Source organism: Sapajus apella, unplaced genomic scaffold (assembly GCF_009761245.1).
Source record: "Sapajus apella isolate SASKATOON/1434 unplaced genomic scaffold, GSC_monkey_1.0 scaffold68, whole genome shotgun sequence".
In the NCBI taxonomy this organism is placed as follows: Eukaryota; Metazoa; Chordata; class Mammalia; order Primates; family Cebidae; genus Sapajus; species Sapajus apella.
In genome coordinates this window covers 4,803,494-4,820,254 of record NW_022437008.1, presented here as the reverse complement: position 1 = coordinate 4,820,254, position 16,761 = coordinate 4,803,494, and the positions used below count along the sequence as shown (strand labels likewise).

Here is a 16,761-nt window from a genome sequence, read left to right as displayed (position 1 = left end):
TTTTTTTGAGATGGAGTCTCACTCTGTCTCCCAGGCTGGAGTGCAGTGGCTCGATCTCTGCTCTGCCACTGCAACCTTCACCTCCCAGATTCAAGCAATTCTGCCTCACCCTCCCGAGTAGCTGAGATTACAGGCGCCCACCACCATGCCCGCCTAATTTTTATATTTTTAGTAGAGATGGGGTTTCACCATGTTGACCAGGCTGGTCTCGAACTCCCGACCTCAGGCGATCCACCCACTTTGGCCTCCCAAAGTGCTGGGATTACAGGCGTGAGCCACCATGCCTGGCCCAGCCTTGCAGTCTTTTGTTGAAAACTGGGCATTTGAAGAAACAGCTACTTCTCCTAATTTTTGCAGACTGTTGGAGAAGATCTTCACTAATTAAGGCCTTGGGATCATCTCAGAGTGAAAGCCTAAGGTCTTATGTTTTTCCTGGGTCTGTAGTGTGCTTTTACCAATTTCCTCAATATACATAGCTGCTTTCAAATGCCCTAATTTCCATAGGGTCTCACTCTTGCTTCTTAGGCTCTAGATGTTATGTTGTATTTTTCTACCTGTAATCATTTGCTCCAAGTATCCACAGGTGTGCAGGCAATTAAAATATCTTGAGTTCTGCATACTGATCTTATATCCTGCAATGCTGCTGCACTTATTTCTAGTTTCAATAGTATTTTAGCTTTGATGCACCACAGTGCCCACCACTGTCCTTTGTGGACTTTACCTGCCTGAGATCTGAGCTATGCAGCTTTTCACATGTTGAAACCCAAAAGTCAAAGTGGCTCACGCCTGTAATCTCAGCACTGTGGGAGGTCAAGGCAGGCAGATCACTTGAGGTCAGGAGTTTAAGACCAGCCTGGCCAACATGGTGAAACCCTGTTTCTATTAAAAATACAAAAATTTGCCAGGTGTGGTGGCGGGCGCCTGTAATTGCAGCCACACGACAGGCTGAGGCAGAGGAGAATTGCTTGAACCTGGGAGGTGGAGGTTGCAGTGAGCTGACATCATACCACTGCACTCCAGCCTGGATGACAGAGCAAGACTCTATCTCAAAAAAAAAAAAAAAAATGTCAGACAAAACAGAAACCAGTACCTCAATACCTCAAGGGGCCCACAGACAGATTAGCATGTTGCAAATAAGCTCTGCTTTGTTCTTTCTGGCCTGAAGGAGGGAAATGGGACACTAGAGGTAAAGTAAGAGCACAAGTAAAAGAATCAACAAATTACCATTTTTAATGTGGCTTTCTCTTGACTGGGACATTTGATAAGTTACAGTCTTTCAGTGATTTCCAGACCCTTATAAAGATATTTTAGCTAGTCTCTAGTTGTTTTTTAAATGTTTCAATAGAGAATAGGGAATTGAAGCTTCCTCAACTGCCATGGTGCTGATGTTATCTCATGGTTCTGTTATTTTCCTGATGTCTAATGATTTTGGGCATCTTTCTATATACTTGTTGGTCATTTGTACATCTTGTATGAAGAGATGTCTGCTGAAGTCTTTTGACAGTTTTTAACTTGAGCTGTTTGCCTTTTTGTTCGGCTGAGTTGTAGGAGTTTTTATGATTTCTGGATATTAAACACTTACGAGATACATAATTTGCAAATATTTTCTCATATTGTGCAGGCTATCTTACCAGTTTCTTTTATAATGATTTTTTTGATGCACAGTAGCTTTTCGTTTTGATAAATCCTAATTTATCAAATTTTTCTTTTGCTGTTTATGCTTTTGGCATCATCATTTAAGAATCCATTGCCAAACATAGGCTGCATGCAGTGGCTCAGCCTATAATCCCAGCACTTTGGGAGGCTGAGGTGGGTGGATCACTTGAGGTCAGGAGTTTGAGACCAGCCTGGCCAACATGGTGAAACCCCCTCTCCTACTAAAAATACAAAACTTAGCCAGGCGTGGTAGTGGGCACCTGCAGTCTCAGCTACTCAGGAGGCTGAGGCAGGAAGATCACTTGAACCTGGAAGGCAGAGGTTGCAGTAAGCCAAGATGGCAACACTGCACCCCAATCTGCGTTACAGAGTAAGACTCCATCTCAAAAAAAAAAAAAAAAAAAAAAAAAGAATCTATTCCTAAATATAAGTTCATGATGACTTACCCCTACATTTCCTTCTGAGAGTTTTATAGTTTTGGCTCTTATAATTTGGGTCATTGATCTGTTTTCAGTGCAAGAGATTCAGAATAGCCAAAACAAAGCTGGAAGATTCCTATTTCCCAATACAAAACTGACTATAAAGTGTTTTTATATGTTGTTAAGAAATGATGCAATTTCATTCTTTTGAATGTGGATGTTCAATTTTTCTAGCATCATTTGTCGAAAAGACTGTTCTTTCCTTGATTTAACTAGATTGGCACCATTGTCAAAAATCATTTGACCCTAGTTACACTGATTTAATTTTCACTCAGTTCTATTCCTTTGATCATTATATCTATGCATATTCATTGTCTCAGGTCTTGATTACTGTAGTTTTATAGTCAGTTTTGAATTGGGAAATAGCATTCTTCCAGCTTTGTTTTGGCTATTCTGAATCTCTTGTAATTTCATATCAATTTTTCTTTTTTGAGACAGAGGCTCGCTTTGTTGCCCAGGCTGTAACGCAGTGGCATAATCTCGGCTCACTGCAACCTCCCCTCCTTCAAGTAGCTGAGATTATAGGTGTCTGCCACCACACCAGGCTAATTTTTATATTTTTAGTAGAGACAGGATTTTACTATATTGGCCAGGCTGGTCTTGAACTTCGGACCTCAGGTGATGCACCTGCCTTGGCCTCCCACAGTGCTGGGATTACAGACATGAGCCACTGTGCCTGGCATTTTTTTTTTTTTTTTTTTTTTGAAACAAGGTATCACTCCATCACCAGGCTGGAGTTCAGTGGTGCAGTCACAGCTCACTGCAGCCTCAACCTGCTGGGTTCAAGTGATCCTCCCACCCCAGTATACCGCCCATCCACCTCCCCAACAGCTGGGACCACAGGTGAGCACCACCATGCCTGGCTAATTTTTTGTACTTTTGGTAGAGACAGGGTTTCACCATGTTGGCCAGACTGTCTCGAACTCCTGGGTTCAAGCGATCCGCCTGCCTCAGCCTCCCAAAGTGTTGGGATTACTGGCATGAGCCACTACGTCTGGCCTTCTTTTGTTTTTAATTCATTTATTTTACTGTATCATTTTAATTCCCTTCTCATTTCCTTTATATAAGCTGATTATTTTCTTAGCATGTATCCTGGAGATTATAATGAATATTTTACATTTACAAATAACTGGTTTGAATTAATAGACTTTGGTCAGGGAAATCCAAGACCACTTTCAGGTTCACTGACTGCTAGATGGATTCACACAACTCAGAAAAGTGTTGTCTTCTTGCTAGTGAAAGGATCACATTTAAAATTAATAAAAGCTGGCTATTCCAGGGGCCAGAATTTATCTTCTAGGAGTTAGTCAAGGGCTAGAACTTTTCTTTGGAATAGGCAGGGTTTAAACATTCCAGACACTACTGCACTTCAGCCTGGGTGAAAGAGCGAGATTATGTCTCAAACAAAAAAAATTGCAGACCTGTTGAATCAAAACTGTACTGCACACTCCTTAGCTTTAATAGTATATTCAAAACTCTGTTCCTATACAGTTCTACTCCTCTTCGTGTTGTTTTGTCACAGATTACATTTTTATACATTGTGTGCCCTTTAACATTGGTTTATAAAGACTGTTTTACACATTAGTCTTTTAAATCGTATTGGGGAAAAAAAGAGGACCTACAAGCCCAAGATGTGATAGACTTTTGTATTTACCTATTTAGCTACTTTTATTATTGTTCCTTATTTTTGTACATGAATTTGAGTTACTTTCTACTGTCTTTTCATTCCAATTTGCAGGCTTCCCCTTAGCATTTCTATTATGGCATGTCTTCTAATGAAGTCCCTCAGTTTTTGTTTACTTGGGTATGTTTTAGTTTTTCCTTTTTTATTTTTATTTTTTGAGATGGAGTTTCGCTCTCTCGCCCAGGCTAGAATCCAGTGATGTGGTCTCAGCTCACTGCAGCCTCTGCTTCCTTGATTCAAGCGATTCTCCTGCCTCAGCCACCCGAGTAGCTGGGCTTCAAGCACACACCACCATGCCCAGCTAATTTTTTTTTGTATTTTTAGTAGAGACAGGGTTTCACCATATTAGCCAGGATGGTCTTGATCTCTTGACCTCATGATCTGCTGGCCTTGGCCTCCCAAAGTGCTGGGATTACAGGTGTGAGCCACCACACCGGCCTCATTTTTGTTTTTGGTTTCTTTTTTCAACTTTGATTTTGGATCCAGGGGGATCCAAACATTTGCAGGTTTATGACATGAGTATATTGCATGATGCTGAGATTTGGGGTACAACTGATCCCATTTTCCAGGTAGTGAACCTAGCACCCAATAGTTTTTCAACTCTTGTTTCACTCCCTCCATCCCGCCTCTTGTAGTTGCAGTATCTATTGTTCCCATATTTATGTCTATCTGTACTCAGTGTTCAGCTCTCACTTAGCAGTAAGAACATGCAGTATTTGGTTTTGTTTTTCTGCATTAATGCTCTTAGAATAATGGCCTCCACCTGCATCCATGTTGCTGTAAAGGACATGATTTTGTTCTTTTTATGTTTGGTATTCCATGACATTTGTGTGCCACATTTTCTTTATCCAAACCACTGTTGTGGAGCACCTAGGTTGATCTGTGTATTTGCTATTGTGAATAGTGCTGTGATGAACATAAATGCATGTGTCTTTCTGGTAGAATGATTTATTTTCCTTTGGGTATGTACCCAATAATGGGATTGCTGAATCAAATGGTTGTTCTATTTTTAGTTACTTGAGAAATCTCCAAAGTGCATCACACAGTGGCTAAACTAATTTACATTCCCACCAACAGTATATAAGCATTCCCTTTTCTCCACAGCCTCACCAACATCTGTTAATTTTGACATTTTAACAATAGCCATTCTGACTGATATGAGATGGCTAACTCACTGTGGTTTTCATTTGCATTTCTCTGATGATTAGTGGCATGGGGCATTTTTTAAAAAAATGTTTGTTGGCTGCTTGTATGTCTTTTGAGAAGGGTCTGTTCATGTTGTTTACCCACTTTTAGTGGGGTTGTTTTCGGCTTGCTGAATTGTTTAAATTCCTTGTAGATTCTGGATATCAGACCTTTGTTAAATGCATAATTTGTGAATATCTTCTCCCATTCTGTAGGTTGTTGTTTACTCTGTTGATAATTTCCTTTGCTGAGCAGAAGCTCTGTAGTTAGGTCTCACTTGTCGATTTTTGTTTTGTTTCTGTTGCTTTTGAGGAATTAGTCATACATTTTTTGCCAAAGCTGATGTTTACAAGGGTATTTCCTAAGTTTTCTTCTAGGATTTTTAGTTTTAGTTCTTGCATTTAAGCCTTTCATCAAACTCTAGTTAATTTTTGTGTATGTTGAAAGGTACAGGTCCAGTTTCATTCTTCTGCATATGCCAGTCATTCTAGCACCATTTATTGAATAGGGAGTCCTTTCCTCATTGCTTATTTTTGTTGACTTTGTTAAAGATCAGTTGGTTGTAGGTGTGCGACTTTCTTTCTGGGTCCTGTATTTTATTCCATTGGTCTATGTGTCTGTTTTTGTACTAAAATCATTGCGTTTTGGTTACTGTAGCCTTGTAGTATAGGTAGAAGTCAGGTAGTGTGATGCAACCAGCGTTGTTCTTTTTGCTTAGGATTGCCTTGGCTATTCAGGCACTTTTTTGGTTTCATGTGAATTTTAAAATAGCTTTTTCTAGTTCTGTGAAGAATGTCATTGGTAGCTTGATAGGAATAGCATTGAATCGTTAAGTTGCCCTCGGCAGTATGGCCACTTTAATGCTGTTGATTCTTCCTCCCATGTTTTTACATTTGTGTCATCTGATTTCTTTGAGCAGTGTTTTGTGGTTCTCATTGTAGAGATCTTTCACCTCCCTGTTTAGCTGTATTCTTAGGTATGTTGTTCGTCTAGTGGCAATTGTAAACGGGATTGTGTTCCTGATTTGGCTCTCAGCTTGACTGTGGTTTCCATCATCTTACTCCCAATCTACTTGCAGCTTTGCAGCGGAATCACCCATGACAACTTCCTAGTCTGTTCGTGCTGCTGTAACAAAATACCTGAGACTAGGTAATTTATAAAGAACAGAAATGCATCAGTTGTGGAGGCTATGAAGTCCAAGATCAAGATTATCATCAGATTCAGTTGTCCTCTTCCAAGGGTGCCTTCATGCAGCATTCTCCAGAAAGGACATGTGTCCTCACATGCAGAAGGGAGAAGGACAAGGAAGTCTGCGTTAAGCCTCTTTTATGAAGGCTGTAATCCCATTCACAAAGGGAGAGGCCCTCATCACGTCTTAAAGGCTCTGCCTTCTAACACTATCAAATTGGCAACACATGAATTTTGGAGAGGACACATATTCTGCCCCTGGACCCCCCCCTTATTCATGTCTTTCTCACATACAAAATACATTCATTTCATTCCAATATCCCCCAAATTATTAACTCATTTTAGCATAAATTTTAGTCAAAGGCCACAGTCTCATCTAGATATTATCTAAATTAGATGTGGTTGACTCATCCTGAGCAAATTGCTCTCTAGTTACATACCTGTGAAACCAAACTAGTTATGTGTTTCCAAAACACAATGATGGGGCAGATACAGAACAGATATTTCTATTCCAAAACAGATAAATAAGAAAGTATGGGTCACTGGTCCCAAGTAGGTCCAAAACAGGGCAAACAACAATAAACCCTAAGCCTGGAGAATAATCATCTTTTGACTCCTTGCTGCATGTTCCAGACACACTGGGATGGGGGTTGGACCCCAAAGGCTCTAAGGGACCCTGCCACCATGACTTTGCTGTGCATAGTTCATACTGCAGCTCTCATGGGTTGCATTCAGGTGCCACTGGTTCCGCCAGGCCCATGTTGCACGCTCCTGGCTCCACAGGTCTAAGGTTTGAGGAGTGGCACAGCCTCTATGGCTACACTGGACACTGCCCTTGGGAGGACTATCTGCAGTGGCTCTGCCCTGTCTGGGCCCTGAGGCTCTCCAAGGTATCACGTGCCCTTAATCCCAGCTACTCAGGAGACTGAGGCAGAAGAAATGCTTGAGCCTGGGAGGTCGAGGTTGCAGTGGAGCTGAGATCACACCACTGCACTCTAGCTTAGGCGACAGAATGAGATAAAAAAAAAAAAAGAATCTCTTTGAAGGATGCCATACTTCCACAGCTTGTGCACTCTGCACACTTGGAAAATCAGCACCATGTGGATACTGAGGTTTACCACTTTTGCCCTCCAGAGCAGGGACTAAACTGCACCTGGGCCCCCTGGAGCCATAACTAGGGCAGCCAAGGAGGACCGTGCTGGGATGTGGGGAGCAGAGACTTGAGGCAGCCCCAGGAAGCAAGTCCTAAAGTCCCATGAGTGCTCTAGGCCCTTCCTTGAAACCATCCTGCCTTCAAGGCTATAGCACTCTAGGCCTGTGACAGGAGGAGCAGCCTTGAAGCTCTCTGGAATGCCATTGACTTCATTCTGCTATTGTCATGATGAAGAGCACCTGGCTTCCTCCTAGCCATACTCTTATCAAAAAGTTACTTGGTCACACCCTTGGTTTACTTTTCTAAATACCTTTTTATTTACATGTTCAGGCTGAGAATTTTCAAATCTCTGTGTTCTACTTCCATGTTGTTATAAATCCCATCTTTGTATTGTTTCTTCTCACATTTTACTCCATGTAGTTAAGAGAAGCAGGCCAGGCGCGGTGGCTCACACCTGTAATCCCAACACTTTGGGAGGCCAAGGCGAGTGGATTGCTTGAAGTCAGGAGTTCGAGACCAGCCTGGCCAACATGGTGAAACCCCATCTCTATAAAAAAAATATATATATATATATATAAAAAAAAAAAGAGAGAGAGAGAAGCCAAGCTGCACCCTGAATGCTTTGCTGCTTAGAGATTTCTTCTGCCAAATAGTTTACTTTATCGCTGCTTAAGTTCTTTCTTCTAGAAATGGATATAATTCAGCCAAGGTTTTTTTTTTTTTTTGAGACAGTCTCACTCCGTCACCAGGCACCAGGCTGGAGTGCAGTGGCCCAACCTTGGCTCACTGCAAACTCCGCCTTCTGGGTTCAAGCAGTTCTCCTGCCTCAGCCTCCCAAGTAGCTGAGACTACAGGCGCGTGCCACCATGCCCAACTAATTTTTTTGTATTCCTAGTAGAGACAGGGTTTCACCATGTTGGCCAGGATGGTCTCGAACTCCTGACTTCAAGCAATCCACTCGCCTTGGCCTCCCAAAGTGTTGGGATTACAGGTGTGATCCACTGCGCCCGGCCTCAGCCAAGTTTTTTGTCACATTCTGAAATAGATGACAATAAGATATTCCTCATTTTCCAATATCATTTTCCAAGATATTCCTCTTATTCCAGTTTCCAATAAGATATTCCTCATTTCTTTTTTTTTTTTTTCATTGTTTTTTTTTTAAGATGGAGTCTCACTCTGTTGCCCAGGCTGGAGTGCAGTGGCATAATCTCGGCTCACTGCAACCTCCACCTCCTGGGCTCAAGCATTTCTCCTGCCTCAGCTTCCTGAGTAGCTGAGATTGTAGGTGTGCACCACCACGCCCGGCTAGAGAGTCTTCATTTCTGTATGAAACCTCACCAGAATTGCCATTACTATCCATATTTCTGCCAACATTTTGTCAGGATCACTTAAGTAATATTTAAGAAATTGCAGGCATTCCCTACAGCTCTTCTGAGCACTCAGCAGAATTGCCCTTATCCTGTTCATAGCAATCTAGGTGTTTTCCTTCTTTCTTTCTTTTTCTTTTTTTTTTTTTTTTTGAGACAGAGTTTCGCTCTTGTCTCTCAGGCTAGAGTGCAATGGGGTGATCTTGGCTCACTGCAACCTCCACCTCCCAGGTTCAGGCAATTCTTCTGCCTCAGCCTCCCAAGTAGCTGGGATTACAAGCGCCTGCCACCACACCCAGCTAATTTTTATATTTTTAATAGAGATGGGATTTCGCCACAGTTGGCCAGGCTGGTCTCAAACTCCTGACCTCAGGTCATCCACCCACCTCTCCTTGGCCTCTCAAAGTGCTGGGAGTACAGGTGTGAGCCACCGTGCTGGGCCGGCTTTTTCCTTTCTTTGAGATAGGGTCTTGCTCTGTCTCCCAGGCTGGAATGCAGTAGCAATCATATTCCACTGTGAACTCAAATTTTTGGGCTCAAGCAATATTCCCCACTCAGCCTCCCAAGTAGCTAGGACTACAGGCGTGTACCTCCATACCTAGCCAATTTTAAAATAATTTTTTGTAGAGATGGGGGTCTTACAATGTTGCCCGGACTGGTCTCGAACTCCTCTCCTCATGTGATCCTCCCACCTTGGCCTCCCAAAGTGCTGGGATTACAGATGTAAGTCACTGCACCCTGCCCAATCTAGACTTATTCTTAGCATTCACTTCAATACTGACCCCTTCTCTACCCTTTACCCAGGTCCAAAACTGTGTCTACATTTTCAGGTATTTATTACAGTAACATCCCATTATCCAGATTCCAATTTCTGTTTTTGTTTGCTGCTATAACAGAATACCCAAATGAGTAATTTATATAAAGGATTGACATTTATTTTTCACAGGCCTGAAGGTTAGGAAGTCCAAAATCAAGGGACTGGCAGGTTTGGTTTTCTGGTGAGAGCTGCTCATTGCTTTCCAAGATGCTGCCTTGATGACACATCATCTGTAGGGGAGGATTGCTTTATCCTCACATGGCAAAAGGCCACATGATGCCCTTTTTATAAGGGCCTTAATCCCACTCCTGAGGGGAGGAGCCCTCTGATCTGACCACTACCTAAAGGCCCTGCCTCCTAATACTATCAGATTAGTAATACATGAGTTTGGGAAGGGATATATTTAAATCATAGCAAGAGCATATACCTGCATCTTGTTTTTTATGCATTCTGACTCTCTGCCTTTTGATTGTTTAATCTATTCACATTTAATGTTATTATTGACACAGTTGGATTTACATCTGTCATTCCACCTTTTTTCAGTGTATGTCAAGTTTTTTTTTCTTCCTCTCTTCCTTTACTGCTTTCTTTTGCATCAGATGAGTATTTTCTAATGTGTATTTAATTTCTTTAATGATTTTTTTCACTATATTTTTGGGTTATTTCTTTAGCAGTTGCTCTAGGGCTTAACACACACACATATATATATCTTATCAGAAACAGCTTCTGATTTATATTAGCTTAATTCAAGTGAGATACAGAAGTGTTACTCTTATATAACTATTTCCTTTCATCTTCTCTTACATTAATATTGGTTGTCACATTACATCTACAGATGTTTCAAACTCAACCAATTGTTGTAATTTTTATGTTACATAAATCTTTTTTTTTTAACTACAAGAAGAAAGGAGAATCTTTATACATTTATAACTTTTATTTTATCAATCTGATTTATCACTTTTGGTTCTCATTTGGTCCAGATGGATTTGAGTTACCATCTGGATTCATTTCCTTAGCCCAATACAACTTTGCTCTCCCCTGCCTTCTTGGTGTTATTATTAGCAAATATATTACATTTCTGTATGTTATGGGTCCAGTAATACATAATATACATATTGTTTCATAAAATTTGTGTATCAGTTAAGAGGAGAAGAGATATGTATGTATACTGCCTTTTATAATTACTAATTGCCTTGCTTCTCTTTGTTTTGCATATGGATTTGTATTACTGCTTAATATCACTTGTTTTCAGCTTCAAGAGCTTCCTTGAGTACTTTTTAAGGTCAGTCAGCTAGCAATAAATTCTCTCAGTTTTTATCTGGAAATGTCTTTTTAAGTTTTGAAATGTAGGTTTGCTGGATAAGGATAACCACTCCCCTCTGTTTTACCGATACATAATTGACACATACATAAGTGTATACACACACATACAAACACACTTTATCTGTCCACCCATTGATGGACACTTAGGTTTCCATATTTTGGTTATTGTGAATAATGCTGTCATAAACAAGGGCTACAAATATCTCTTCTAGTTACTGACTTCGGCCCGGCATGATGGCTCATGCCTGTAATCCCAGCACTTTGGGAGGCCGAGGTGGGTGGATCAAGAGGTCAGGTGTTCGAGAGCAGCCTGGTCAACATGATGAAACCTTGTCTCTACTAAAAATAAAAAAGTTAGCTACGCATGGGGGCATGCTCCTGTAATCCCAGCTACTTGGGAGCCTGAGACAGGAGAATTGCTCGAACCTTGGAGGTGGAGGTTGCGGTGAGCTGAGATTGCACCACTGCACTCCAGCCTGGGCAAAAGAGCAAGACTTCATGGTGCGGGCAGGGGACAGGGAATGACTGACTTCATTTCTTTTGGCCATATACCCAGAAGTGGGATTGCTGGATTGTATGGTTGTCCTATTTTTAAGTTTTTGAGGAACCTCCATACTCTTTTTCAGAAGGACTGTACCAATTTACGTCCCCAACAGTATACAAGGCTTCCCTTTTTTCCATATCCTTGTCAATATTTTTTTCTTTCTTGTCTTTTTGATAACAGCAGCCCTATCAGATATGAGGTAATATTTCATTGTGGTTTTGATTTGCATTTCCCTGATGTTTAGTGATATAGAGCACCTTTTTGTGTATCTGTTGACCATTTGTATATCTTCTTTGGAAAAATGTCTATCATGTTTTTTGCTAATTTTTTAATTTTTTGGTTTTTTTGCTAGTGAGTTGAATGAATCTTATAAATTCAGATAGGAAGCCCTTGTCAGATACATAATTTGCACATATTTTCTCCCACTCTGTAGAATGTCATTTCACTTTTTAAATTGTTTCCTTTGTCTTATAGAAGCTTTTTAATTTGATTTGATCCCACTTCTTTGTTTTTGCTGTTTCCGGTGCTTTTGGTGTCATATTTTAAAAAATCATCAGGCAAGACCAATGTCAGGAGTTCCAACTATGTTTTCCTCTAGGAATTTTATAGTTTCAGGCCTTATATTTAAGTCTTTAATCCATTTCGAGTTGTTTTTTCTAAGTGGTGTGAGGTAGGGGGGTCATTTCAATTTTTTTGCATGTTGATGGATTTAGGATTCTGGGTTGAAGGTTTCTGTGTGAGTACTTTGTATATATCATCCCACTGCCTTCTGGCCTTCATGTTTTTCTGATGAGAAAACAGCAGTTAATACTTTTGTATTAATTTCACTTTTAACCTGCAATTTCCTTTTACTTCAAAATTTTCTCCATTTCTTTCTTTGGTTTTCAGTGCTTTTATCATGATGCACCTATATTTGGGTCTCCGTGCATTTATCCTGCTAGGTGTTTGTTGAGCTTCCTGGATGTGCAGTTTAATGTTTTTCAATAAATTTTGGAATTTTAAATCCATTATGTCTTTGTAAATTTTAAATGCTTTTTTTCTGTCTCACCTCTCTTCTGGTACTCCTGTTTATATCAGTGTGCTTAATGTGGTCTCACATTCCTCTGAGATGTTAATTTGTCATGTTTTTTCTCTGTTCATCAGATTACACCATTGCTATTAATCTGTCTTCAACTTTGCTAATATTTCTGCCAGTTCATATCTACTATTGAGTCCTTCTAGTAAAAATTTCATGTTATTACACCTTGTAACTTCAGAGTTTACATGTTTAAATAATTTATATCTTTATTGATATTCTCCTTTTGATGCAACATTATGATCATACCTACATTTTAACTATGGTTTCCTTTGTCTACTTGAACATATAATGGCTACTTTGAAATCTTTGCCTGTTAAATCTGGTTGCTCTCACAGTTTTTGTTGTGGGCCTTTTTTCCAGTGTGTGAATCATACTTTCCTATTTCCTTGCCTGTCTCTTATTTGTGGAAAGTGGACATTATAGACAATTGTTGGAACTCCAGTACTCTTGTCCACACCCTCTGGCTCAGAGCTAGTTATTGGTACTTGCTTATTTACTTCCTTAGTGACTGTGATATGGTTTGGCTCTGTGTCTCCACCCAAAACTCACCTTGAATTGTAATAATCCCCACATGTCAAGGGCAGGACCAAGTGGAGATAACTGAATCATGGGGGCAATTTACCCCATACTGTTCTTGTAATAATGAGTTCTCACAAGATCTAGTAGTTTTATAAGGGGCTTCCCCCTTCACTTTCATTCTCTCTCCTAACACCCTGTGAAGAGGTGCCTTCTGCCATGATTGTAAGTTTCCTGAGCGCCCCCAACCCAGCCATGCAGAACTGTGAGTCAATTAAATATCTTCCCTTTATAAATTACCTAGTCTTGGGTATGTCCTTATAGCAGCATGAGAATGGACTCTGGGTTATTTTAGTGAAGTCTGTCCCCACCACCAAGAGATGGTGTAAAATCTCTTGATGTTGCTCATTGGGGGAATAGTCTTCGCTATTTTTACTGACACCATTAGATGACAGTGGTTTTGACAGGGCTGTCTTTGAGCATCTCCCTGGCCACCCCTAGCTGTTAAGCACCACTAATTGCAACTTTTGGCAGTATTGCTTTCATAAGTGCCCTGGAGTATAGATTGCTTCACAGGCTAATGTAATCAAACTGGGGCTTTATTGAGGTCAGTGTTTCAGATATGTTCTGACAATAGAATAGGGACACTCTTTCCAGGTGTCTCCTTCTCTGTTTCTGTCTGGCAGACTAGCAACCCCACAGTATAACATACATCTCTAATCTGTCAATGTCCTCCCAATTACCCTTCACCAAACTTTTCAGTTTTTGACATTTGCACATTCTCTTGCAAATCAATTCAGTTCCTTTGAGGAGGAATACAGAACTCTCTGTTCTATTGCTCACTTCTCATGCTGGACAAAATCTCAGAGCCACCGTTCTAGTGCTGGAGGCAAGGACAATGACATATATCTCTCTGAGTGATTCCCCTGCTTTACGAGCTGAGTGCTTGGTAGATGGCAGGTGGGGGCAGCAGCCAGGTCTTCCTGGCTTGCCTGTTTTGGCATGGAACTCCTGCCCCCAGAGCCAGGGCACAGCAATTGGAACCTCAGTATGCTCAGCAGTACCACATCCAAATTAAAGCCTACATTTCATGTTTTGGGGCTAGACAGAGGAAGGGAGTCATCATTCTTCAGCTGTGCAACAGATAGGTGGGACAGAGTGAAAAATGATGATGTCCTACCCCACCTAGGAAGATAGCTATCCGACTGGGGGAAGGATTGAGAAGTGGTGAAGAAACCCTGTGCCCTTGGCTATCCTGTCTGCAGTGGAGTCTTTCTCACCTAGATGGAAGGGACAATGGAGGGCTAAGGTTTGGTTTACGTAGTCTAGACTCTCAGAGTTCTAACATGCTTTTGGAGATTTTCTTAATGTTTCTTCATTTGCTGCATATTTCTAGCACCATTTCCAGAGACTTTAAATGGTGATTCTTTTTTAAAAAATAATTTTTACAGTTTCATTGGAGATCATGTCCATGGAGCTCCTCATGTTGTCATGCCAGAAGTGAAGTTCCCTGACCAGTTCTTTACAGTTCTAACCATGGACCATGTAAGTTACTATTTCTCTTTTCTTTGTGGTATTTCCTTTTTCCTAATTCTTCCTACCAGACACCTCTATCACACAACCTGCACCACAACCCCATACTTTTTCGCTTTCTAGTAAGGGCTGGAGTCTAACAGTACAGTGTCTCTCCTGTGTGCCTCTCTATTCTCCAAATAATGTTCAACACTCCTATGTGTTCAGTCCTTTCTCAAGGGCAGATATAGAAGTGGAATCCCTAGACTTTTCCTTGTCGTATTCTTGGATAGGGAAAAAGAGCAGTTGGCTCTGTTTGATGATAATTGGACATACACTGACCTCTATACAGACTTGAGTTTCCAGCGAGATTGGATTTTATGTTGAATGGCGTCAGGTCATACAAAATGATGATTGTAGACACAGAATTGAAGAAGACCTTTCTAACCTAAAAGTTGGAGTATAATTAAGGCTATTATATTTTTAACAAGGAAACTACTCTATAGCCACTAAAAACACTAAAAACTTTGTTGCTAGAAGTAATAATTCTTATTATATAATGTGAAATAATATGTCAAGTAGTAATGAACTTGGGTCTACAATAAATCTTTAATTTTGTTCATACCTCATTTTCAAAGTTAGAAGTTAGATATTTTCCTCCTATACAGGGGAATGGGGGTATAGAAACTTACCTTTACTGATAATTCAGGAGGGAGGCACATAGCATGAAACGTACTTGTATACAGTACTTCTTTTAATTTGTAAACTGATTGTTAATTTGTAAACATGGTTGGCTAAATAAGAGATCCCATAAGTATGCAGAAAGATGTCTGTGAATCAAAGGGAGTCTTTAAAGAAGTCCATAGTCTGGTTTGGAATCACTAATTTCCTTACTTCCCATGTCATAGGCTTCTCTGTTCCTGGTCTCCTTGTTTACTGTCCAATCCCCTTGCTATAAGGCAATTCCTTTTTTTCTCCAAAATATTTCCTTATATTTTACCTGTAATGTACGGGTTTGTTTCAGGAATTGGTGACATTCAGGGATGTGCTTATCAACTTCTCTCAGGAGGAATGGGAATATTTAGATTCTGCTCAGAGGAACTTGTACTGGGATGTGATGATGGAGAACTACAGCAACTTACTCTCACTGGGTAAATTTATCTGCCTCAAATAACTTAGAATATACTGTCTAGACTATCAGCTGATATTCAGTGAACTCAAGGCTATGTTTTAAGAAACTAGGTGAACTTCTGATTTCAAAGGCATGCTTTCAGTGTTGTTGTGCTGCAAATGACATCTCCATTAATCTTCAGCACTCTTCACGATATTCTTACCTTCTCAGGCCCTTCATATAATTTCTACCTTCTTTGATACCAAGGAGCTGGATTTGACTTACAGGACACATACAGCATATCACTGAGACATTACAGGTTGAGTATCCCTTATCCAAAACACTTGGGCAAGACTATTTTGGATTTGGGATTTTTTTCAGATCTTGGAATATCTGCATATACATAATGAGACATCTTAGGGATTGGACCCAAGTTGAAACACAAAATTCATTTATGTTTCATATACCCTTTATACACATGGCCTAAAGATAATTTATACAATGTTTTTAATAGTTTTATGCATGAAACAAAGTTTGTGTTAAGTAGTTATGTGTATTTAACTATTAGCATCATGTCATTGCTCAAAAACTTTTGGATTTTGTAGCAGTTCAGATTTTAGATTAGGGATGTAAATCCTGTACGTTGTATTTGAGGTCAGAATTGCTATAAATACTTGATATTCTTACCTACTATCTGGGAGAATTTTTAAGATACTGTGTGTCCTGATTTGTTAGGATTGCTAAAAGAATCTGAGCTGGACATGAGGGCTCATGCCTGTAATCCCAGCACCTTGGGAGGCTTAGACGGATCACAAGGTCAAGAGTTAAAGGCCAGGCAGGACGCGGTGGCTCACGCCTGTAATCCCAGCACTTTGGGGGGCCAAGGCGGGCGGATCACAAGGTCAAGAGATCGAGACAATCCTGGCCAACATGGTGAAACCCCGTCTCTACTGAAAAAATACAAAAATTAGCTGGGCGTGGTGACACGAGCCTGTAGTCCCAGCTACTCGGGAGGCTGAGGCAGAATTGCTTCAATCTGGGAGGCGGTTGCAATGAACCGAGATCGTGCCACTGCACTCCAGCCTGGCGCCTGGTGACAGAGCCAGACTCTGTCTCAAAAAAAAAAAAAAAAAAAAAAAAAAAAAGAG

General features: G+C 40.5%; 1 protein-coding gene across 11 annotated transcripts in view; it reads left to right on the top strand.

Moving 5' to 3' along the window:
• ZNF529 (zinc finger protein 529) overlaps positions 1-16,761 on the top strand; it is a 27,954-nt gene that overhangs the window by 4,132 nt on the left and 7,061 nt on the right. For 9 of the 11 annotated variants that reach the window (XM_032249406.1, XM_032249408.1, XM_032249401.1 and 6 more), the window contains 2 exons: positions 14,442-14,535; positions 15,527-15,653. In XM_032249406.1, the coding sequence (XP_032105297.1) occupies positions 14,442-14,535; positions 15,527-15,653 (221 nt within the window). Of the gene's footprint in view, positions 1-9,658; positions 10,812-14,441; positions 14,536-15,526; positions 15,654-15,844; positions 15,933-16,761 lie in introns of those variants that run through there. The other 2 variants (XM_032249399.1, XM_032249410.1) reach the window with 2 other exon arrangements.